This window comes from Heloderma suspectum, chromosome 15 (assembly GCF_057233095.1).
Source record: "Heloderma suspectum isolate Gila_16-S chromosome 15, 16-S_ref, whole genome shotgun sequence".
NCBI classification, from domain to species: Eukaryota; Metazoa; Chordata; class Lepidosauria; order Squamata; family Helodermatidae; genus Heloderma; species Heloderma suspectum.
The window spans coordinates 14,455,943-14,479,826 of NC_139472.1; the positions used below are offsets into that span (position 1 = coordinate 14,455,943).

General features: G+C 46.9%; 2 protein-coding genes across 2 annotated transcripts in view; one reads left to right on the top strand and one right to left on the bottom strand.

Annotated features, from left to right (window-relative positions):
* The window catches only part of SLC45A1 (solute carrier family 45 member 1), a 29,401-nt gene extending 21,537 nt beyond the window's left edge, over nucleotides 1-7,864 (bottom strand). The window contains exons 1-3 of the mRNA XM_084822352.1: nucleotides 7,728-7,864; nucleotides 4,989-5,399; nucleotides 1,246-1,338 (exon numbers count right to left, since the gene is read on the bottom strand). Coding sequence (XP_084678478.1) covers nucleotides 1,246-1,338; nucleotides 4,989-5,388 — 493 coding nt within the window. The 5' untranslated portion in view covers nucleotides 5,389-5,399; nucleotides 7,728-7,864. The remainder of the gene's footprint in view (nucleotides 1-1,245; nucleotides 1,339-4,988; nucleotides 5,400-7,727) is intronic.
* Nucleotides 7,865-10,047: 2,183 nt separating this feature from the next.
* LOC146335375 (claudin-16-like) lies at nucleotides 10,048-22,263 on the top strand. Its single transcript, XM_084821534.1, has 5 exons — nucleotides 10,048-10,339; nucleotides 14,403-14,538; nucleotides 18,025-18,189; nucleotides 20,885-20,949; nucleotides 21,967-22,263. The coding sequence occupies exons 1-5, from the start codon at nucleotides 10,106-10,108 to the stop codon at nucleotides 22,159-22,161; spliced, it is 795 nt and encodes a 264-aa protein (XP_084677660.1). The 5' UTR covers nucleotides 10,048-10,105; the 3' UTR covers nucleotides 22,162-22,263.
* Nucleotides 22,264-23,884: the final 1,621 nt, after the last annotated feature.

A 23,884-nucleotide genomic window follows, 5' to 3' on the forward strand; every position in this document is an offset into this window, starting at 1 on the left:
TGCACGGTTCTGGCCCAGCCTATCTTAAGGAGCGCTTCCAGCAACACCAGGGATGCCGCTCAACGAGATCAGCCTCAAAAGGCTTTCTGTCCGTCCCATCAGCCAGGACAGCTAGGCTGGGGAGGACTAAGGAGAGGGCCTTTTCTGTGGTGACCCCCACTCTATGAAATTCCCTCCCTAGGGACCTCCACCATGCCCCCTCTTTAATGAGCTTCCGCCGGGCTTTGAAAACCTGGCTGTACAGGCGGGCGTTTGGGGTGGGTTAGGGTTTTTTAGAGCAGTGTCATTTTGTTCAGTGGATTATGTACGTTGTTATTTGTATTATATGCCACCTACAGTTGCCGGGTAACCGGCCAGATGGGCAGCTAATAAATCTAATAAATAAATAAATAAATAAATAAGATTTGTCCGCTACGATTGCCAAGTGGCAACTGATTTGGGAAATGGCCCCGTTTGTGCTGTGTCAGCAACAGGGCTGCACAAGTTGAACGGCACAGCTGGGGTGGCATGCCCTAACTGGAGGAAGATTCGTCTGCAGAAGAAGAGGAGGGGGAGAGCCAGGACAATGGGCCCCAGCCAGAACTAGGCGAGGAACAGGAGGCCTTGGCTGACAGTCCCCCCTGGAACCATTACAGGAGCAACCTGGCCCCTTTCGAAGAGTTCCTGAATTCCCCCAAATGCCAGAAGCAGAGCCTGCGATAGTCCATCCCTCTGAACGGCGTAGAACCAGACGCGAGCAGCAAAAGAACAAGAGGAAGTCACGGCGTGGGGCCTCCCCCAAAAGCAACACACCGACCTACTTAGCCAGCTGTGCTGATCAACGACCAGCTATAAATCAGCCCAGCTGACGCCAGCTCTCTGCTGCGAACAACAGCGCCTTGACCTCGACATCGCCTTCCAAGACACCAGATCTGACAGGCTCCTAGACCCTCAGCTACCCATCTGTACAACACTTCCGGACACACACACACACACACACACACACACACCCGGACTGGCCTTGCTTGACACTTGATAAGACTGATGCTTGTGAACTGACCTTTGGACGGCTTTGACCCCACTTTTGCCTGTGCCTGCAAAAAACCTCCTTGGAACTCCTGTGCATGACCTTGGACTGAACCGGTTGCTCTCTTGCTGCTGATCCTGGGAGTATCTGCACTGTGCCCAAGGCCCTGGTCTGCGTTGAAACAGGACACGGGCTGAGTTGGGAGAGTAAAGGTAAAAAAACCCCAAACACCTAATTACCAATTGCCAGGACCAAGATGAAGGGCCTCCTCCTGCCAAAAGGTGAGGTGCATCTGTCGCTCCAGGCCCCCAGCAAGGGCTGCAGCAGGAAACCTGAAAGGCAAGGAACACTGGAGTCATAGAATCATAGAATAGTAGGGTTGGAAGGGGCCTACAAGGCCATCGAGTCCAACCCCCACTCAGTGTCAATGAGTCAAAGGGTCAATGAGTCAATGTCAATGTCAAAGAGCCAATGGCATCATCTGCCGCCATCTTGCTGGGAAGAGTTCAGAATCAGATCGCACGATGGGGCAAATTGCTCAGGCCTCCCTTCCATGAGAGCCGGGCTGAAACTTTAGGACCCCTGCCCCCTTTGGGTGGATCTTATGATGCTTTGGAGTGAATAGAACATGCCACGGAAGATTGGGCGGGTGGGCAAACGTTGTCGAAATGTTCAGAGGGTGCGAGCGTCTCATAGTTTAGAAGACAAGGTGGCCCAGGGTGCATTGTGTCCCACACACACACAGTTTTGTCACTTTGTAAAAACTCTCACTGTCACTCATAGCGAAGGAGCAGCCTTCCACAGCCTCCTGGGCGAATGCTGGTCCAAATACTAATGGGAACGACGACTCACAGGATGGGATGCTCATAGGAACACAGGGAGCTGCCGTATTCCAGGTTGGATTCTTTGTCCATCTAACCCAGCATTGTCTACTCTGGCTGGTCATGGGTCACAAGGACAGGCCATAGCTCAGTGGAAGAGTGTACACTTTGAAAGTCCCTGGCTCAGTCCCTGGCATCTTCAGGTAGGACTAGGAAAGAATCTTGCCTGATAGCCTGGAGAGCTGCTGCCAGTCAGTGTTGAGAATATTGGGCTAGTTGGACCAATTGTCTGACCCAGTATAAGGCAGCTTCCTATGTTTCTATGTCTTCAGGATTTCCAGCGGAGGGTTTTTCCCATCCCCTACTGCCTGATCCCTTTAAATGGAGATGCCACCTGTTCAACCTGGGATCTCTTCTGCAGGCAAAGCCCTTTCCTCTCTGATTAAGAATTGTTTCCCTGTAGCTGTTTGTTGCCCTGTGTTTGTGGAGTCCCCCCACCCCACTGTATGACTCATAGCAGATTTGGGGGGTCGGGGTGGATTTCATTAGGTCCGCCTAGAGATGTGAAGGCCTTGGATTTTTCCACTTCTTCACATCTCTAGGTTTCAGGTCTATAGAACGCCACAACATCTCTTTGATAAAAGTTTGTCTAACTCGGCTAATTGTTGGAGGTGTAATACAGCTAATGCTTCTTTTAATCATATGTTTTGGAAATGCCCAATGGTTGCTTCATTTTGGGAGAAAGTTATTACACGGATAAACTTCATATTGGAAAACTTCTTAATATTTACTGATGTATATGTTCTTCTAAATAATTTACCTCTTCTTGGAATTTAACACATGGCTAGCGTAAATTGGTTTTTCACGCCCTTTTGACTGCCAAAAGACTGATACTACAACACGGGATGGATAAATGCTCGCCTCTGATAGTGCAGTGGACTGAAGACCTAACGACACAAGCGGCATTGGAAAGAGGGGTATACTTTTGTTTGTTTTATGCTGCACCTTGTGGTTTTAATTTTTGTGAACTGCCCAGAGAGCTTCAGCTATTACACGATCTAGAAATAAATAAATAAATAAATGCTACCTATATAGAGATATTTGGTCTGCTTTTATTGCAGTTTATGTATAATCTATTTCTCTTTTTTAGAAAGTTGTAACAATTGAAACCGCGATCTTTAAAGCATGTAGCTATATTAGTGATTTTTTTAAAAAAATCCTTTTTTCCTGTTGATCCTTTTTGTTTGTTTATTTTGTTTTTTGGAAACTCACAATACAAAAATGGATTTAAAAAATCTTCACATCTCTAGGACTGCTGTCCAGGAGCAAAGTGTCAACTCCCTCTCCACATGCCACAGTGCCGACATAAAACAGGGCCTCCTACTGTGGCTCTCTACAATAGCCCCCAACCCTTCCTTGACGCCGACAAAATGCAGCTTCAAGTGATGTGTTTCACGTCACATCGAGTTGGGCTCTCTCTCTGTATGAGAGGTAGACAACCTGGTGCCCTCCGGACGGTTTGGACTGCAACTCCCATCATCCCTGCCAGCATGGCCAATGGTCAGAGATTATGGGAGTTGTAGTCCAACACATCTGGAGGGCGACGGGTTGCTTATCCCTGCTCTAGATTATTGGCAAAGATCTCAGACACAGGCTGACCCACCTCTGAAAGAATTAGAGCTGAGATAGGAAGGGGTATACCAGCTTCTCCTTCGGTAGCTTCTCTTTGTTTCTGAATTTTCAAAGAACAAACAGTGGCAGCACCAGAGGATAGAAAATATAAGAAAAGAAGCAAATCTGGTATCAATCTAGTATTCAGTTGGGATGTTCATTCCTGTGGTGCTTCAGGTATTGGGTGGTGTAGATATGTAATAAAATCTATCCATCAGTCATTCAATATCAAAAGAAAAATGGCGTGTTTTGATTTAAAATTGTCCTCAGGTGTAGGGAGCAATAGAGTCAATCCAGGTTTCCCCATCCTGCTGCCCTCCAGATGTGTTGGACTGCAAATCCCATCATCCCTTGCCAGCATGGGGATGATGGGAAAGGCTTAGTCAGTATTATGTCATTTTTCTTCGAACTGCATTGCATCAACGTCACCATGTGGAACTGAAAAGTGTATGCTTCTTGGGGCAGGGAGCTGTCCTTTGGTGACCCTGTAAAGCGCCGCACACACTGATGGTGCTATATAGATTAATTATCATCATCACCATCATCAAAAGGAAGTACTTCACACAGTTAAAACTATGGAACTCACTGCCACAAGATCCAGTGATGGCCACCAAGTTAGAAAAAAATAATTGAGGATATAGCTATCAATGGCTCCTAATCATGATAGCTATATATAGTGCCTCCAGGATCAGAGGCAGCACACCTCAGAATTACTAGTTCCTGGGGGAAAACAGTGGGAGAGGGTTATTACCCTCATGCCCTTCTTGTGTGGTTCCCATAGGTGTCTCATTGGTCATTGTGTGACACAGGTTGCTGGACTTTGATGTGATCCAGAAGGGTTCTTCTGCTGTTCGTATGTTATCAATGGGACATGTTAGTCATGACTTATTTGCCATCTACAAGAGGGAACTGCACTGGCTGCCTATTCGCTACCGAGCCAGGTTTAAGGTATTAGTACTAGCATAGAAAGCCCTAAACAACTTGGAACTGGGATACCTGAGAGAGCGCCTTCTCCCTTACCAACCTGCCCGGTCACCGAGGTCATCAGAGGGCATGTTCCTGGTGGTTCCACATGGACCTATGACCCAGTTGGAGTCCACCAGGAAAAGAGCCTTCAGTGTGGCGGCCCCCTTCCTGTGGAACTCCCTGCCTTCGGAGGCTAGGCAGGCGCCAACGTGTGTTGCTTTCGGCACCTCCCGAAGACACTGTTATTTCAAGAGGCCTTCCCTGAGCGACCAGGCCTTTATTAAGTTCAGAATCTGTTCTTTTAAAATGTTTTAATTGTTTTAATTATGGGGTTTTATTCTCTTATCTTGTTGTTCGAAATCTTTGATGTGGAGCGGTAGGTAAATGTTGTAAACAAACAAAATAGTCTACAAGAACCCCTCGGACTCTATGATTCTACTTCAGTCCCATCAGCTTGCAGAGGCCTTGAGCACAGCTCACTTTCTCAGGACCGGGGCCACAACGGTCTACATCGCACCACTCACCCAGTATTGGGCTGATGAACCAGACCATTCCGTACAGCTGATCTGGCAAGCCCATCTGAAGCAGTGCAGGCGTCACGTAGGCGGTCTCCATGGCGTAGCTGAACTCGATCCCGAACAGAATGCACCCGTTGAACAACAGTTCCAGGAAGGACCTCTGGGGATGGATTTCACCAAAGTGGATTCGATCGATGGGGCAGGGGGTGTTTGGAGGAGGGGGAGGGGAGGGGCGGATGTGTTTCCTCCTCTTTGGATGCCGTTTGAAGTTGTTGGCGCGATGGCTGATGTGGCGAGTGATGGACCCAGCATACCCTGCCACTTGTGACCTCCACAGTTCCTGAGAAGCGAGAGTGGGGAAGAGCGCCTCGCTGGAAGGGCTGGGTGCGGTGGTGGGAGGAATCATTGCGGATTTGCCTGCGGGGAAATGGCAGCGATGATGATTTATTGATTTATACAGCGTTTGTGGGCTGCTCTGTAACAAAAAGACCACAGGGCAGCATGCAGCATAAAAGAGGTTAAACATAACAATAGCAAAACAAGTAGCAACGCCAATAAAATATCTGGCATGGGATAATCCTCCTCCGCTTCCGAGAACCGAAAGGCCATATCTGCACGTGCAGCAAGCTAAGGTGGCAGAGAGAGGGCTGTACCACCTTCAGGATGCATGTCCGTGTGCGCGTGACAGGGGTGTTCAACCTCTTTCGGTCCGAGGCCATGAATTCCATTTCAGAATAGCTCTTGGGGGCCACATTCTAGTTGGGGGGGACCAAAGGGAAAGGGGGGGGCAAATCCACCAGAAATGCCAGCGCCTTTTAGCTTAAAGCTCTTACTGCCTGCTAGGAGAGGCATTTCAACCTTTTAGAATGGCAGTGGGAGGCACAAGAGCCAGAAAACCACCAAATATTGGTGGTTGGGGAAGCGGGCCATCTGGAAGGCCAAACTGGGACCACAGGAGAGCCGGATTTGGCTCTCAGGCCTGAGGTTCTGGTGTACGATATAGATATATATATGCAAAAATGTGATCCCCAGTATATGGTACATGTAATTCATTCTACCACCGAAGGCCTCTGTCTGATTACATATGTAGCTTGCCCGTTTAGATAATCAGCACAATCTTTTCCTGGACTGGATCACTTCGGGCTGCAGGTGGGGTGCGTGGAACAGCCCACCCACCTTAAAAAGAAAAGAAAAAAAACACCTCTTCTTCTCAAGGAGGAAGCTATGCTGAACCCTTCTTCCTGACTTGCTAGCTTTCTATGGGCAGGGAATCTTATTTTTATGGGGCAGCATACAACTCCCACCTGAGGCCTGAAATGGGATGGAGATCACGAAGCACTCTTTTTGCAGATCAGTGGCCAGAAATGTTCATGGTTAATGTGTGTGTGTGTGTGGGAGATTTCCACATACACTGTGAGCAAGAGCCCATGATCCAATGTGAAAACGCAAGACCCCCCCCCCCAACAAAAAACCACCCTAAAGACAAGAAGCCTGATACGTGTAACGGTATTGGTTCAACAAATTTAACAACAATTGCATGTTAATCACATTTTTTAAAAATAGGTGCCATCCTAGCACTCATCAATCAGTCATGCACTCATTGGCCAGAAGACGAAGGTGGGAACAACTTCCCTCCTCGCTGAGGCACGGTTTCCCTTATATCTTTTGAAGCCAAAGGACTAGAAACTTAAATAAATAACAAAACAATAATCACATGTTAATCACATTTTTTAAAAATAGGTGCCATCCTAGCACTCATCAATCAGTCATGCACTCATTGGCCAGAAGACGAAGGTGGGAACAACTTCCCTCCTCGCTGAGGCACGGTTTCCCTTATATCTTTTGAAGCCAAAGGACTAGAAACTTATATAAATAACAAAACAATAATCACATGTTAATCACATTTTTTAAAAATAGGTGCCATCCTAGCACTCATCAATCAGTCATGCACTCATTGGCCAGAAGACGAAGGTGGGAACAACTTCCCTCCTCGCTGAGGCACGGTTTCCCTTATATCTTTTGAAGCCAAAGGACTAGAAACTTATATAAATAACAAAACAATAATCACATGTTAATCACATTTTTTAAAAATAGGTGCCATCCTAGCACTCATCAATCAGTCATGCACTCAATGGCCAGAAGAACAAATTTACTCCTCACTGAGGTACGGTTTCCCTTTTGAAGCCAAAGGACTCGAAACTTAAAAAAAATGAAAAAACAACAATTGTAGGTTAATCACATTAAAAAAAAAATAGGCGCCACCCTAGCATTCATCAGTTAGTCATGCACTCACTGGCCAGAAGACGAAGACCAAACTTACGTCTCACTGAGGTACGGTTTCCCTTTTGAAGCCAAAGGACTAGAAACTTAAAAAAATAAAACAAAAACCTGAAAACGCAGGACAGGGGCCTGGCGTATGAGTAAGGAATTCAGAAGTCCCTACAGCATCCTTCGTGGCCAAGGCCCTCCCAGATTATTCTAATCTCAGAGGGGGGGAAATCTTCAGTCATGGCCATTCTCTCTTTGAGGGCAAGGCAGTCCAACAGACATACACACACTTTTTTTCTTCTTCCCCACTACAGGGGAACTCGCCACTCTTTGAGCCAAAGTGACGGATGAGGTAGCCTAGCCGAACCGAATTCCACCTCGTAAGCATCATCTTCTCCCCTGCGTCCCTGCCAAGGAAGCCTGGTACCAAGGCCCTTCGGAATCAGCCTGTAGTAATTCAATAGGAAATTGATTTACCTGTATTATGAAAGATGGTTGAGCATCCTAAAAACGGAACACGCAAATGCTTGCTGTTCCCCCTGGATTCTTGGATGTACCGTGTCACGCTCGCTCTCCAGCTCCCCTACTCTGGCTCGTCTTCCCCCGCTGTTCCCACTGGGGAGGAGGCTGGCTGGATTATGATGTCACCCAGCATCTCTCCCTCCCCTCAGCTCTGCAGAAACGCATCCGCCCTCTCTCCACCTCAGCTACCCTGCCTTAAAGTGGCAGGACGCCCGTGAAATGTAGCATCCTTCTGCACAGTAAATATGGGAAGGGAAGGGAAGACATGGAAAAGAACAACCCCCTTTCCCTTTGCAGAATAACTCCAGGTCTCACAAGAGCAATTGCACGGTGTGGAGAAAGTGGATGGAGACCCTTAAGACCATAAGAAGAGCCGTGCTGGATTAGACCAAGGGTCCATGGAGCCCAGCATTCTGTTCACACAGCTGCCTGTGGGAAACCAACAAATCCGACAGGAGTGCAACAGCACCCTCCTGCCCATGTTCCCCAGCAACCTTGAAACTGGGCTCAGAAACATGCCAGTGCAAGGAGGACAGAGATCGCAGCATCCTTGCCAAAGTGCAGTTCCCACGATGCTTTGCGGGAAGCCATGACAGTTAAACTGATATAACTTTGTAGGGGAGAGAAGTCCTAAGAAAGAAAGAAAGAAAGAAAGAAAGAAAGAAGCCCCCTAAGGGTTGGATATTTTAGATATATGTTGTTGCTGTGTGTGCTGTTTCTTCTCTGTCACTACTTGAATGGTTTTATACTTTATATAATGCATTTTAATGGTTTTTAATTTTTGTGATCTGCCCAGAGTACTTCAGCGATGGGGCAGTTTAGAAATATAATCAATGAAATGAAATGGTTCCAGGCTTAGTTGTGACTGACTTTAAGTCCCGTTGATTTAATAAGAACCTAAGAAGGGCCCTGCTGGATCAGGCCAAGGGTCCGTCTAGTCCAGCATTCCGTTCACACGGTGGCCAACCAGCTGCAGACTGGGAACCCACAAGCAGGGCATGAGTGCAGCAGCACCCTCCCACCCATGTTCCCCAGCAGCTGATGTACACAGGCTCACTGCCTCTGGTCCTGGAGGTAGCACATAGCCATCAGGAGTAGTAGCCAGGAATAGCCTCTTCAGGAATGTTGCCAACTCCCTTTTAAAGCCGTCCAAATTGGTGGCCATCACTACATCCTGTGGTAGCGAATTCCAGAGTTTAACTCTGCGCTGTGTGAAGAAGAGCTCCCTTTTCTCTGTCCTGAATCTCCCACCCATCCGCTTCATGGGATGACCCCATTGGATTCTAGTATTATGAGGGGGGGGAATGTCTCCCCACGCCGCCCCTGCCCCTTGTAATACTACGACTTGGAATCATCAGATGAAACTGGGTGGGAGATTCAAGGAAGACCAAAGGAAGGACTTTTTCACACAAGGCACAGTTAGCTTATGGGGCGGTCTGCCGCTAGGTTGCATGGGTCTTAAAAGAACTAGAAAATTCAAGGAGGATGTCTCAGTGGCTCTTAGCCAGGATGGATCCAGCATGTACAGAGAAATAACAGTGTGGGCTGGTCCCACCTTAACTCCCAGAGACATCTGCCTGGGCATAGTTAGTTCGGAAGCAGAACACCAGTCAAGACAGACCGTCTGTCACCACAAAGCAATTCTTATCTTGTGATATTCACTGCACTGTGAGAAACTGTCCTTATCCGCAGATTGAAGTCTGCACGGCCACAATATTCAAACGGTACAGCCCTTCTGAAATTCTATCACTTAAGGCAGCAAGAAAGAGTCACTTAAAAAAAAAAACATGCTGCCGACATTTGCAAAGACAAAAAAAAAATTCCCTGCTTGTGGAAAGTTAGCACTTTGGAGGCCTGTTAAGCATAAATAACGAGGCCCTTTTCTTAGTGTGAAGGTGTGGGTTGCTGCTTGCCAGGCGCGCAAACAGGCCTGTGATGAGAGTGTGGACTGATGTAATGCCTGCCGATGTTACAAAGCCACGGATAGCTCCGTCCAGCCGCGGTTTATTAAATCAGAACTTGTTTCTTTTAAAATGCTTTAATTGTTTCAACGTGGTGCTTTATTCTACTATCCTTGCTGTTCACCACTCTGAAATCTTTTGATGTGGAGTGGCATAGAAATGTTGTCAATAAAAATAAATAAATAAATACAAGCAGGAGGAGAATTCAGTGGTATTCTCCTACGTACTCCTAGGGAGAAGAGGGAAAAAGAAGGTTGAGGGTTTTTGAAACCCAGCGTGACCCTCCTTTTCCAGTCTAGCTTCTCAGCCTTTCAAACAGGAACTCCTCCACCATACCCACCAGCAAACTGGTTCAGGAGGAGAAGGCAAGCCATGCAGCCAGTCCTTTGGAGGTATCCGGTGTTCTTTCAGAACGGTGTTCTTTACGCTTCCACAAGGGGGACCGTGTTGGCCTTTACGCGAGGAAAGGATTTTTTTGCGAAGGAGAAAATCCCAGCCAGACATAGAACGGAGGTCCCAGCAATGGTAGCCGATATAGTCACCGTGGTCCTGGGCAGCTTGGGCCTTCTGCTTCTCATTCTGGGCGCTGGATCAGATTGCTGGAGGGTAAGAAATGAAGGGTTTGTAGAGCGGGAAAAAAGTGCGGAAAAGGGCCCAGCCAAACTGATGGTGGGGTTGGGTCGCCTTCTCTGCAAGGCTATGGTGTTTGGGGCTATACAAAAAAAGGCAACAAAGGCAGGACATGATGAGAGAGGTTTATAAAATTATTGTTACGCTCACCCCACTTCTGCAGGCAGTGAGATGTTCCAGGACTGCAACAGTCACCCGGGTTTTATTTCTTTTGTTAGGTGTATGACATTTTTTAATATTTAAAAATATTAAATATTTCAGACCGCAATACCTGATGGCACGTCTCTCCCAAAATGAACCTACCTGTACTTTACATTCAGCACCTAAGGCCCTCCTTCAGGTGCCTCCTCTGAGGGAAGCTCAGAAGGCGGCAGTGAGAGAGAGGGCCTTCTCAGTGGTGGCCCCATCTGTGGAATGAGCTCCCCAATGAGGTCTGCCTGGCACCAACGTCATTATCTTTTTGGCGCTGGATTCAGACCTATTTCTTTTCCCAGGCATTTGGCAGCACATGATGAGTTTTCGTCAATCCTGCATGTGTCTTTAGTTATGACTGACTGTTCAAAGTGGTTTTTGGTGATATATTATCTGTGTATATTGTCTGTGTGCTATTATGTAAATGGCTTTTAAACTTTGTATCTTGTATTTTAATGTTTTAAATTTGTCAGTCGCACAGAGAGCTTCGGATGTGGGGCGGTATAGAAATGTAATATATAATAATGATGGTTTTTTAAAAATGTGACTTTGTTCACAAAAATACAGGTTGAACATAGGTGGAGGCACAGCTTAGACACTCCAAAATATAGCCACTGCTCCCATATAAGGGCTGGTATGTTCCAGGTGTAAGCTTTCTTGTGGGTGCAGTTTTTCTGTTTTCCTTAAAAAAGAAAAAAGAAAAAAAAAGAAAAATCTCTATGTACCTGCCACACTGTAGAAGGCATCTCATTATGTCCCTTTATATTATTCCACCATCTCCCACATGTGCGAAGAGGTAGATGGGATGCAACCATCGTCCCTCCCCTCCACCATCAATTTTCTCCTTACACTTCTTCATTCCTTCATGGGCATGCACGGAGGTTAGTCAATTCGCCCAGGTGTGACCCTTTATTTATTTACTGACAAATCGATATACCACTCCACAGCTAAACAGATTCTGGGGCAGTGAACAAGATCGTCTCCAGTGCTGTCTTCTTGTCCCGTTGCAGGGTCCCTTGCCCCTTTCCCTAACCTGTTGTTGATATAAGAGCTCGAGGGATGCTTTGGTTACGCTCTTGTAAAAACCGAGACCTGGTTGCCATAGGAATGCTGAGCTATGAGAAATCCATCAATGGCAGCATTCCTTATGCTCTTGGAAAGGTCAAAACCGCTTGTCGTGACTTTGACGAAGGGGGTGTGTGTGATTCCCTGGCCCTGCCCTCACTGTTTAAGCACTTACTGTTGGAGCCAACCCTTTCCCGTGTTTCACCACAGGGATAATGCGGGTGGGGGTGGGAATGCTGCAGCTCATCCCTCTTCAGCAGTCGATGCGCAATACTTATAGCCTGCCCTGTCTATTGGTGCATAAGAACATAAGATGTGCCATGCTGGATCCAACCAAGGGTCCATCTAGTCCAGCGTCCTGTTCACACAGTGGCCAACCAGTTGCCTGTGGGAAACCCACAAGCAGGACATGAGTGCAACAGCACCCTCCCACCCATGTTCCCCAGCAACTGGTGTACATAGGCATACTGCTCTGGCACTGGAGGTAGCATATAGCCATCAGGACTAGTAGCCATTGGTAGCCTTCTCCTCCAGGAATTTGTCCAACCCCTTTTGAAGCCATCCAAATTGGTAGCCATCACTACACCTTGTGGCAGTGAATTCCCTAGTTTCATTCATTCATTCATTCATTCATTCATTCATTTCATTTATATCCCACCATTTTTCCTCCTTAAGGAACCCAACGTGGCGTACATAATCGTCCTCCTTCTCCATTTTATCCTCACAACAACCACCCTGTGGGCACCTTTATGGGATGACCCCACTGGGTCCTGGTATTAAGAGAGGGGGAGAAAAATGTCTCCCTATCCACATTCTTCACACCATGCATCATTTTGTACCCCTCTATCATGCCTCCCTTTACCCTCCTTTTTTCCAAACAAGTTTGTTTTTTCTAAAACAAGCTAAACAATCCCAGCTGTTGTAACCTTCCCACATAGGGGAGATGCTCCAGCCCCTTGATCATTTGAGTTGCCCTTTTCTATACTTTTTCCAGCTCTACAATATCTTTTCTTTAGGTGTGCTGACCAGAACTGTACACAGTAACAAAACATGAATGACAACCCCTCTCCGAAATGCATTAATTAAACCCCACTGTGCTCTATCACCCACTCCGTGATTTTCTGTGTACCCTGGGGGTCCTGGCTTGGTGTCTACAGGTGGTAAGCTTAAGAAGGTGTTCCAGATCAGTCTTAAAGACGGGGAGGCAGGTAACTGAGGCCATCATTTAACTGAGCCTGGAAGAAAGCATAAAACCAGTGGAGACACTAGAGTGAGTAGCTTATCATAGTGTGATTTATTTATTTCTTGGATGTTTATCCAAAATAAAATACAAAGATAAAAACAACTCCAACGAAGATCTACCATGCTAGGTATTAAAATCAGCAAATGCTTGTGTATAAATACATTTTCAACAGGCGCCGAAACACCGTCAAGGATGCTGCCTGTGGCACTGCAGGAGGGAGTAAATTCCAAAGGTGGGGTGCCACAACAGAAAAGGCCTTTCCCCTGGCTGCCGTCAGATGTCCAGGTGCAGGCGCCAGGAAAACCAGGAGGCCCTGATGTGTGGATCTCCAGGATAATATGGGAGGAAGTGCTCCCTTAGGTAGCCTGGTCCAGTTCCTGGAGCATCACACATGGGGCCCTCCACCTTGGATCCGGCACCCTGTGTACTCAGTTCCCAGGAAGTGATTCTGCCTCTGAGGAGTGGACCTTGTATTCTTCCAGTGAGCAGGGAGGCCTTGGGGAGCATTCCCCAACCAGCTCCTTACTCCCCAGAAGCTTGAAACGTCATTACCTTCGTTACCGCATAACACAGATGCCCGATTTAGAGAAGGCGTTACATAAACTGAATACCATCACTAAGAGGGCGCTCTACCTGGTCATCACTCACCTTTCCCCTGAGGGAGAACCATCTTAACCCTCCGCTGAAAAACAGCAGGCAGGTCCACAGCACAGCAGGCAGTTGATCCAGTCAGAGAATCATAGGGTGGGAAGGGGCCTACAAGGCCATCAAGTCCAACCCCCTGCTCAATGCAGGAAGCCGGATTCCCAGGCGGTCTCCCATCCAAGGACTAATCAGGGCTGACCCTGCTTAGCTTCCAAGATCGGGTGCATCCAACCCTTTGCTCAGTCCCTGATCCCAAGCTGAGTACGGCTACATTGGTCGAAACCAGCACTTTGAATTGCACCTGGAAACATCCTGGCAGCCAGTGAAGATCTTTAAGCACGGGCAAGATGTGACCATTTCTGACCATTCCCGGATGACAGGCCATCCAAAGTTTCCGAATGGTCTTTGTAGGCCGCAACTATGTTTAACGCATCACAGCCATCTAACCTGGACGTTATAGATAACTGTAGCAAGGTCCTGTTTGTCCAGGAAGGTCCATAGCTGTCTGATGCAAAGACCAAAGCTGGTAAATGGTGCTTCCAGCCCTAGACGCTAATGATACATATTGCATGGTGTTTCGTGCATCCTTCCTCTGGACCAGCCTTCCCCAACCTGGTATCCTCTGGATGTGTTGGACTGCAAGTCCCATCACCCACAGCCAACATGGGCATTGCCCTCCAGATGTGCTGGGGGACATCTAGATTGGGAAAGCTGCACTAGTCAGACAACTATCCCTCCTGCAGCTGCACTGAGGTTCTCCTAGCCAGCTGTGCCAACCACTGGGGAAGATGGTGTCAATGCCCGTCTGCTAGCCTTCATCCACCCTTGTGCCACCTGTTGTTACAAAGTCCTAACGGTGCTTAATTCCTGTGTAAAATGTCTTTCTTTCTTTAGCAAGATGCCAAGGACCCTCTATCTTCAGTGGGTTTGAGCATCCGCTGCCGGGGATTATGGAGCGAGTGTATCTTTGATAACGTGGCCAACCTCTGGACTTGTGACATTCCAATTTCCTATCTCAGCGAACATCCGGGTAAGGAAAAACCAATCAATTCCATGAGATTGGGCCAAGCTGTAGTGGTGGGTGGCCAAACCCATTCTTGTTCTCCAACCTAGGGCCCTGAGGTCAGGTGCTGGATCAGAGGCTGTGACAACCTGGTATGTCTGCACCTCCTCCAACCCTTCAAGGTAGAACAGGCTGCAAGACACACTTTGTCTTTATTCTTCAGAAGTAAGCTACACACACACTGCCAGTATTTAATAACTCTTAATTTATATTTAGTAACTCATAACCTGGGCATGTGGGAATCCAGCCTTATGGCTTTTATATATGGAGAAACATAGGACCCTTTCAAGAGCTTCCTTCAGAGCTTCTTTACAAGAGCGATTTATTGCATGCTCATGATTGGTCACTTATGGAAGTTAGTGGGTCCTTTACACGATGTCGTCAACTGCCAGGATGTCTCCCGCACTTTCCCCTATTTATTCCACTTTCAAAAAGATCGGAGATAATGTGAAAAGGGATATGGCGCCATTAAGGTTTCTTACAGCTTATCTCTGATCTTTTTGAAAGCGGGATAAAGGGGGGAAAGCACGGGAGACGCCCTGAAGGTTGACGACGTCGTGTAAAGGACCCACAAACCCTCCGTGAGTGGCCAATCACGAGCATACAATGAAAGCCTCGAGTAGAAATGCTCTTAGGAATATAGGAAGCTGCCTTATACTGTGTCAGACTCTTGGTCCATCTAGCCCAGTATTGTTGACACTGACTGGCAGCAGCAGCTCTCCAGGGTTTCAGGCAGGAGTTCTTCCAGCCCTACCTGGAGATGCCGGGGATCAAACCCTGGGCCTTCCGCCTGTGAAGCCGGTGCTCTACCACTGAGCTACAACACGGCAGGGCTGTTGGGCACCTCCCAAAGTCCATTGCTCAGTAGAAGGCCTACCGTCTCTCCCTGGACCCTCTTGTCCATACAGCTCTTCCTCTTTTCTGCCTTCCTTGAGAGGCCAAGGAGTGAGAAGAAGGAGCAAAAATTTCTGGGAGGTGATGCAGGTTAGGCGCAAATGGAAAGCAAATGGGTAGTGGCAAATGGGTAGTGGGAAGAGTCGTGAGGAGGAGACGATGGGCACGCTGGGGGAGGAGGTTCTACTGAGAGCATCTTGCTTCTAGTGTCCCTTCTCCCCCCCCTGCCCCTCAAATCTGGAATCAACATTTGAATGAGGATCTTGGAGCTGAAGCTGTGGCATGGGACCATGAACATTTAGGCCTTGGAGCCCTCTTTGGGTTGTATCCATCTCTGTATTTCTTTCAATATACATTTTGGCAGTTTTTTCTAAAGAAACTACTCAAAGCGGCGGCTGACAAATTTCAAACTAACCCAAATGCAAGACCCAAAATCATTCGAATCCTTTAAAACGTTGCACTCCTGTCCTGCTGGTGGGTTTCCCGTGGGCAGCTGGCAGGCCGCTGTGTGAACAGAATGCTGGACTAGATGGGCCCTTGGTCTGATCCAGCAGGGCTCTTCTTACGTTCTTATGTTTCAGGGGGGAGAAGCCCTTGGAATGATTGAGAGCGGTGGATGGACCCATGGTATTTCATGGTATTCTCAAACATTTTTTTACAAGCGCTAGTCAGCAACAAGAAAAACAAAAATAAAACTTCAACCACAATAAACAGAAAGAAACCGCCCAGGAGCTACACAGCACAGATCAGCAACGAAGAACATCAGGACATCAGTGGAACCCTGCTGGATCAGGCCACAAGCTTATCTAGTCCAACATTGGCTACATCCATGGCTACTAATCCTGATGGCTCCGTGCTACCTCCAGTGAGGCAGTGTGCCTATGTACACCAGTTGCTGGGGAACATGGGTGGGAGGGTGCTGTTGCACTCGTGCCCTGCTTGTGGGTTCCCAGTCGACAGCTGGTTGGCCACTGTGTGAACAGACTGCTGGACTCGATGGACCCTTGGTCTGATCCAGCAGGGCTCTTCTTATGTTCTTGCCAGAAAAGCCAAGGGCAAAGGGGTAGAAAAAAAGGATGCTTCCTGCATTAAAAGAACTCCGACACATTTCAGACCCTCTGGTCCTTCATTCTTTGTTAGAATGCAATGAATATCATTTACTCCATATGGATATCCTTTACTCCATACGGGGAATATGGAGTAAATGATATAGCAGAATACCCTGAAGGAGGACCAGAGCGTCTGAAAAGCGTCGGAGTTCTTTTAGTGCACGAAACATCCTTTTTTTCTACCCCTTTGCCCTTGGCTTTTCTGGCAGTTCCTGGGCAGGTTTTCGCTTTTTGTTGGCTTACGTTCTTACCAACGCTGAAACAAGGTACGCAGCAACACAAATGACAAAAGAGCAGCAGAGCTGGAAACAACGTTCAGTTAGGGTGGCCAAGTATGCATCGCCAAAAAAAGAGGACACTGATTTGCGCATGCCAATGGATACCCAGAGATGAAAATCTGGGAAGGACGACTGTAATTTGCACAGAAATACTACAGTAGGAACGACTGTGACAGGTGGCGTGTGTGTCTGCCTGCTCCGGTGCTAACTGTTGCTAACCCTTCTCATGGTTCGTGCTCTTTAAACTGGATTTGGGCTGGCCAGCCCTTCAAGCATAGGACACCTTCAAATAGAGGACTGTCTTCTGTGAAGCCGTCATACAAGCCCAGAGCATAGTTTCTTCTAAAGCAGGTGTGGGTAGATGTCAGGCTTGCTGGATTTACTTTGGTGGGTTGTTGGTGGGTTGGTTTTTACTGGAAGCTCAAGATCCACCAAGTGGAGCCAGGTGGAAAATGGCCATTTGGGGGTGAAGCCAGATGCCAAGTGGCAGCATAGGGGACAGAACTGATTACTTACTGCATCCCATGAACCATCTACATGAGGCTTATTATTATGCACTTGTGATTGGTCACTCACAGTTTTTTGCAGGTCCTTTTACACGACGTCGTCAATCTCCAGGGCCCCTCCCGTGCTTTCTCGCCATTATAGCAGCTTTATTCTCAATGGGGATAATGCAATAAGAAATTTTTATCGCACTTCAAAGTGCTCCAACAGCTGGTGAAATTCAGGTGAATTTCTAGAATCCAGCTGTATCACAGCTATACCACAGCACCATCTAGTGGTGTATAATGAAACATATAGAACTTGCCCAGAAAGAAAACCCCGGGGGGGGGGGGAAACATGTGTAAAGGAACCAATCTTAATCCCACAAGAGATCCAGAAGCCCCAGTAAGGGTGCAGGATTTTAGCCTCGTGCAGAGAAGCCCGTAGACTGAGATCAGCTGCATATAAAGTACAAATCTACACCTGAGTTACTACAGGTCAAGAATTCTAACAGCCTGATTTAGGGGAGCAATAATTTTTTGTTGCTGCTACTGTTGTTAAGCAATGGAGAGTCAGAACCCTTGCTGACTGGATCCACAGTAAGTCAGCCAACAACCTACCGGTAGATTCTATCTCCCTTCTGTCCACCCCTATTCTAAAGTGTCATTCTCTCTCCATTTTTCTCCCAGCTGTTCTTGTGGTCACTCGGGTCTTGGTGATTCTATCTGGCTTTCTGACTCTTTGTGCTGTGCCACCCTTCGTCGCGGGGATGAAATGCACCAAGCTAATCCATGAGAGAATCCCTCAGAAACACCAGTTTTCCCTCGCTGCTGGCTCCCTGTTCCTCCTGGGAGGTAAGTCCAGGCTTGGGGCTTCTCTACACAAAGCCTTCTATCCCGCAACTTTACTGGGGCGTCTGCTTTACATGTGCTCCCCCCCCCCTTTTCACCCGCGGATTTCATTTCTCTGCACGTTCTATATGCGTCATTATACAGCCACTGGATGGTGCTGTGGTATAGCTGTGGTTATAGTGCACCTCCGTAATTACACAGAGCGATACAAATCACCATTTTAAAAGAGTGGATTTTCCCCACTACAAATAAAGCCTCAGAAATGGTCGCAAAGCTCGGGAGAGGCCCTGGAGGTTGACGACGTCGTGTAGAGGGCCTGCAAACCTCTGTGAGTAACCAATCTTCATCGCAGGATAAAAGCCTGGTGTAGAAAAGCCCAGTCTTTTTAGAAGTGAAGCAAAATGCAGTCCTCTTCCAGGGGCCGATCTACACTAGCATTTTATCCTGGAACTGCAACGTCACTTGTACGGCACAAAACACACTCCCCCACCCCATTGTTCTGATGCTATTTCTCCCTCAATATCCCCCCCCCCACTCCCCAAAGTCTTTTTCTGACTATTCCCTTTTGGGATGATTGCATTTTCCTAGTGGTACCAAGTCATGGGTGATCCAATCTAGTGGTATTATAACTCATCAGTGGGAGAGGCTTTAAAGCTGTAGAATCTGTTCCACAACATTTCCCCTCACCTCCTTCTCCTCCCACACACAACTTTCTCCTCCCCTCCTACTCCCCTTCCCTGTTCTTTCCTTGCATGGATTTTGCATGGATTTTGATGGCAGGAAATCTGCGATGTTTTTAAAGGTTATTTTTCATTGCATACGCACAGAGCTGTGCAGCTGTGAATGGCTACACCATTTATTTTTAAGTCTGCCTTCTTACACAGTTGCAAATTTGCACATGCAGTTATTGGATTTTTTTTTTAAGCAAGCATCCTGAAACAGCAATATGGCCTCCCCACTTTCTTCTCTCTCCCCCCACCCCACCTCTTTTCTCACATGGATATTGATGGGGCAGGAAATTCATGATTGTTTTTAAAGGCTGTTTTTCACTGCGCATCTACAGAGCTGTGCAGCTGTGAATAATAGCATAGTTTATTTTTGAACCTGCGTTCCTGCACAGGTACCAGACTGTTTTTTAACAGCAACTTGAAATGGTGGCATAAACTTCCCACAATCTCAGCACTGAACTGGAGCTTATAGCATGCGCTCATGCTATGGAGACAAATGATAAAACACACATGATCTTACAAACTCCTCTTACCTCTTCCGCAATTACAGCACTTTGCACTGATGTGTGGCATTGATCGTGCTATAGACACAATAGATACTGTTAGATAAAAAGTTCTTGCTTTCGGTTTAGAAGAAAAGGATGCCAGGCAGGCAGCAGTGGATCCAACACTATTTTTTTGAACGTTTTGCAAAATGGGTGCAGAGCAGTCTGGACCCCAAGACACGTGTGCAAAAGCCTTTTATACCATATCACTTCTATTGTTCTTGCCAATAACTAATGAAACAGTCAGTACATCAGCTTACCAAACCAAGACCTAATAAACAGTCAGTACATCAGCTTACCAAGCCGTTAGTCATGAGCGCGTCAGTATGGTTCCCTTTTTGCTCTGCCTACATTTTTCCCGCCACTCAGGCTCTTACATGACTGAGGCGCCAACCAGTTATGGAGTCTCTTTTTCTAACAATACTGCGTTACATTCTTTAATGCATTCCCACAAAGCAGCAATTGAAGAAAAATACTGGCAGAGTGGAGCCGCACAAACAAAAGGGGCTCGAGTGTAGATCCGGCCCAGGTCCTGCTTTCAGAAAGGCCTTGGAAATACTTGTTTTTAGGATGCTCACCTTTAAAAAACAACAACCCCTAACCTAGGTCTGCTCTGGGGCCTTTAACAGCAGCCAAGACACAGGGTTTTTCTAGCCAGAGAAGCTTTATCCTGATGCGAAGATACGTCAACAATAAACTTTAGATGGTGCAGCTTTGCCAGTCACTTTATTTAAGAATTGTTCTTCCTCCATTTTATGAACCTTACTTGTTATCATCAACTGCATCATCCTTCCATTTATTTAACTTTTCATTGCAATTAGTGATGATGAATTCATTTATTACAGTCACAGACCAGCAAACTCAGTATAAAACCTATAAAACACAGTTAAAACTAGCACAGTAACAAAATACAATTTGTGAGGTTCCTTCTTTCAAGAAAATAACATCATTTTGTCCTAGTTTGCATTGAAATCATAAAAACCTGGCAACCCTTCCAGTGACCCAAGAAGACACATCCCTTAAACAAATGGATACCAAAGTGGTGGAGCTTCTTCCTGGGGAGGCTATTAATGGTGGGGAAATCCGCTTTTTTCTGCATTCCCTCTAGAGATCACAGTGTATGTCCAGCACCACAGAAACATATCTGTTCACTAACCAGGGTCTTACTAAATCATCCATTTAATAGTGCCAATGGCAGCACGTTAAAATGGGCAAGAGTAAATCCTCTTCTATACTTTGGAATGGTTAATGTATACAGATATGGGGCTGCAGAGACTGATTAGTGTCTTTGGAACATAGGATGCAGGCAGGATTATGTGCACAGATGCTTTTCAAAAAGCTGAACACTTACCAGCAGAGGAGACCTAGCAAGGAAACCACCACCACCACTGGGAGCCCTAATGTGGAATTGTCCCTCTTTCATAGGGCTGTCAGGAGCAATTGCAGTTCTCTGGTATGGCATTGACACAGTCCAGAAGTATAAGCTAGAGGTAAGTAAGTTTAGCTTCAAAGAAGAAAGGTACACTGTTAAGAATGGAGTTGAGCTATCCAGAAAGCTTTTTGGATTCTTTAGTATCATAGAATTTTAGAGTTGGAAGGGATCTTTGAGGTCATTTAGTCCAATCCCCTGCTCACTGCAAGATCTGCAGTGCAGGATGCAACTACAACATCATAACAAGCAGGGCCAAAATAGATGTGATCTGAGATTGAGAGCTTCTCCACACGAGGTTAAAATCCTGCAACTTTCCTGGGGATTCTGCTTCCAGATTCCTTGCAGGATTAAGTTTGCCTCCTTTACACGTGGTTGTTTCCGAGTTTTTTCTTTCCGGGCAAGTTCTGTATGTTTCATTATATAGCCACTAGATGGTGCTGCGATGAAGCGGGATTCCGGAAATTCACCGGAAATGTATCGCATTTCAAAGCATGATAAATCTCTTATCCCCATTGAGAATTACGCCACTGTAATGGCAAAAAAGCACAGGAGGGGCCCTGGAGGTTGACAATATCGCAAAAAGGATCCACAAAAAACTGTGAGGGACCAATCACGAGTGCACAATAAAAGCCTCGTGCAGAAACACCCTGAATCTTCCAAGTTTTTTCTCTCTCCATTTTTACAGCTTAATCCTATGCATGTTTACTCAGATTTAAGTCGCATTGTGTTTAATTGGGCTTACTACCAGGTAAGGGTAGAAGAGGATTGCAGCCGAAAGCCGCTTCAGTGAGCTCTGGTTTTGATTGGAGCAGCTATGCTGGGTGGGGAAACAGCTTCCCAGGGTTTCAGATAGGGGCATCTCCAAGTTCTACCTGGAGATGCTGAGGACTTAATCTAGGCGCTTCTGCGAGCAAAACAGGTGCTCTACTGCCAAGCAACAGTCCCTCCCTGAAAGGTTGATCAGCACGTCCTTGTAACGGTTTTAACAGAAACCTCCCTTCAGTGTCCCCCCCCCCATTTCTTTTCCAGTGCCTGCAGAGGTCCTTGGTTGCTCACCGGCTCAGTTCTCTTTCAGGTCACCTTTGGCATCCCTGGTGTGACGTATGAACTCGGCTATTCCTATTGGATGGCTGCCGTGGGGGCAGCCTGTGCTGCTTCCGGCGGGACCTTGTTGATCGCTGCCAACTGTCTCAAGGCCCGGTTGCCAAGAAAGGAGCAGGATCTTGCCTGCAGCCCCTCCATCGCCAAAGGGCAGGGTACATACCTGTGAATGTCAAATCTGACCCTTTCTGCTCTCTGCCAGTGTCGAAAGGGGGAGAGGCCTTTATCACAAGATACCTATTAAACCAGAAGGAGCTGGTGGGCAAACTGCATTGTGTCTCTTGTCATCATTGGGCTGGTATTATTTTTATTTTATTTTATTTTATTTACAACATTGGTATACCACTCCACATCCAGACAGATGCTGGAGCAGTGAACAATACAAAAGAATAAAAACACCATGTTAAAATAATTAATATTTGTTTTATAAGAAACAGAGTTCTGATAAAATTGATAAAACTGCGGCTGGTCGCTCAAGGAAAGCTTCCTGAAACAACAATGTTTTGGTGCCTGCCTGACCTCCGAAGGCAGGGAATTCCAGAGGAAGGGGGCCACCACACTGAGGGCTCTTTTCCTGGTGGACTCCAGTCGGGCCATAGGTCCTTGTGGAACCGTCAGGAACATGCCCTCTGATGAACTCCATGACCAGGCAGGTTGGTAAGGGAGAAGACGCTTTCTCAGGTATCCTGGTCCCAAGTTGTTTAGGGCTTCGTACAGTAGCGCTAGAACCTTAAACCTGGCCTGGTAGCGAACAGGCAGCCAGTGCAGTTCCCTCAGCAAAGGAGTTGTGATGGAACGGGGCAGCTCCTGACAACAGCTGGGGGAAAGCGACCATGTTGTACTTGAGTTCTTGGTTCTAAGGGAAGCAAAAGCCGAGTGTACTCAAACACGTACCCTGGATTTTAGGAAAGCTGATTTTAATAAACTCAGAACAATGATCAGTAAGGTCCCATGGCAAGCAATGCTAGCGAGAAAAGGAGTCCAAGATGGGTGGGAACTTTTAAAAAAGGAAATTCTCAAGGCACAATCACAAACAATTCCAACAAGAAGAAAAGGTGGAAGACAACAGAAGAAGCCAATGTGGCTTCACAAAAAGCTTAGGGATGACCTGAAAACAAAAAAGGACACATATAGGAAGTGGAAAGAAGGCCAAGTAACAAAGGAAGAGTACAGGCAGGTAGCACAGAATTGCAGGGATGGCGTCAGGAAGGCTAAAGCGGAGAACGAGGTGAGGTTAGCGAGGGATGCTAAAAACAACAAAAAGGCTTTCTTCAGCTACGTGCATAGTAAAAGGCAGAGGAAAGAAATGGTTGTTCAGCTATTAAATAAGGATGGCAAAATGATAACAGAGGACAAAGAAAAGGCAGAGGTGCTCAATTCCTACTTTGGCTCAGTCTTCTCCCAAAAGAGGGTCTATGACCCCCCTGGCAAAGGCGAAGTACAGGCTGAAGGGGCAGGATTGCAGCTTGAGATCGACAGGCATATGGTCAAGGAACACCTCATTACTTTGAATGAGTTCAAATCTCCAGGGCCAGATGAACTGCATCCTAGAGTCATAAAGGAACTGGCAGAAGAGCTCTCAGAACCGCTGTCTATTCTCTTTGAGAAATCATGGAGGACCGGGGAAGTGCCAGATGACTGGAGGAGGGCTAACGTTGTCCCTATCTTCAAAAAGGGTAAAAAGGAGGAACCTGGGAACTACAGACCAGTCAGTCTGACATCAATCCCTGGGAAAATTCTGGAGCAGATCATAAAGCAATCCATCTGGAAGCACCTTGACAACAATGCAGTGATTACTCGAAGCCAACATGGATTTGTCAAAAACAAGTCCTGCCAGACAAATCTGATCTCATTTTTTGATCAAGTCACCTCCCTTGTAGACCGTGGGAATG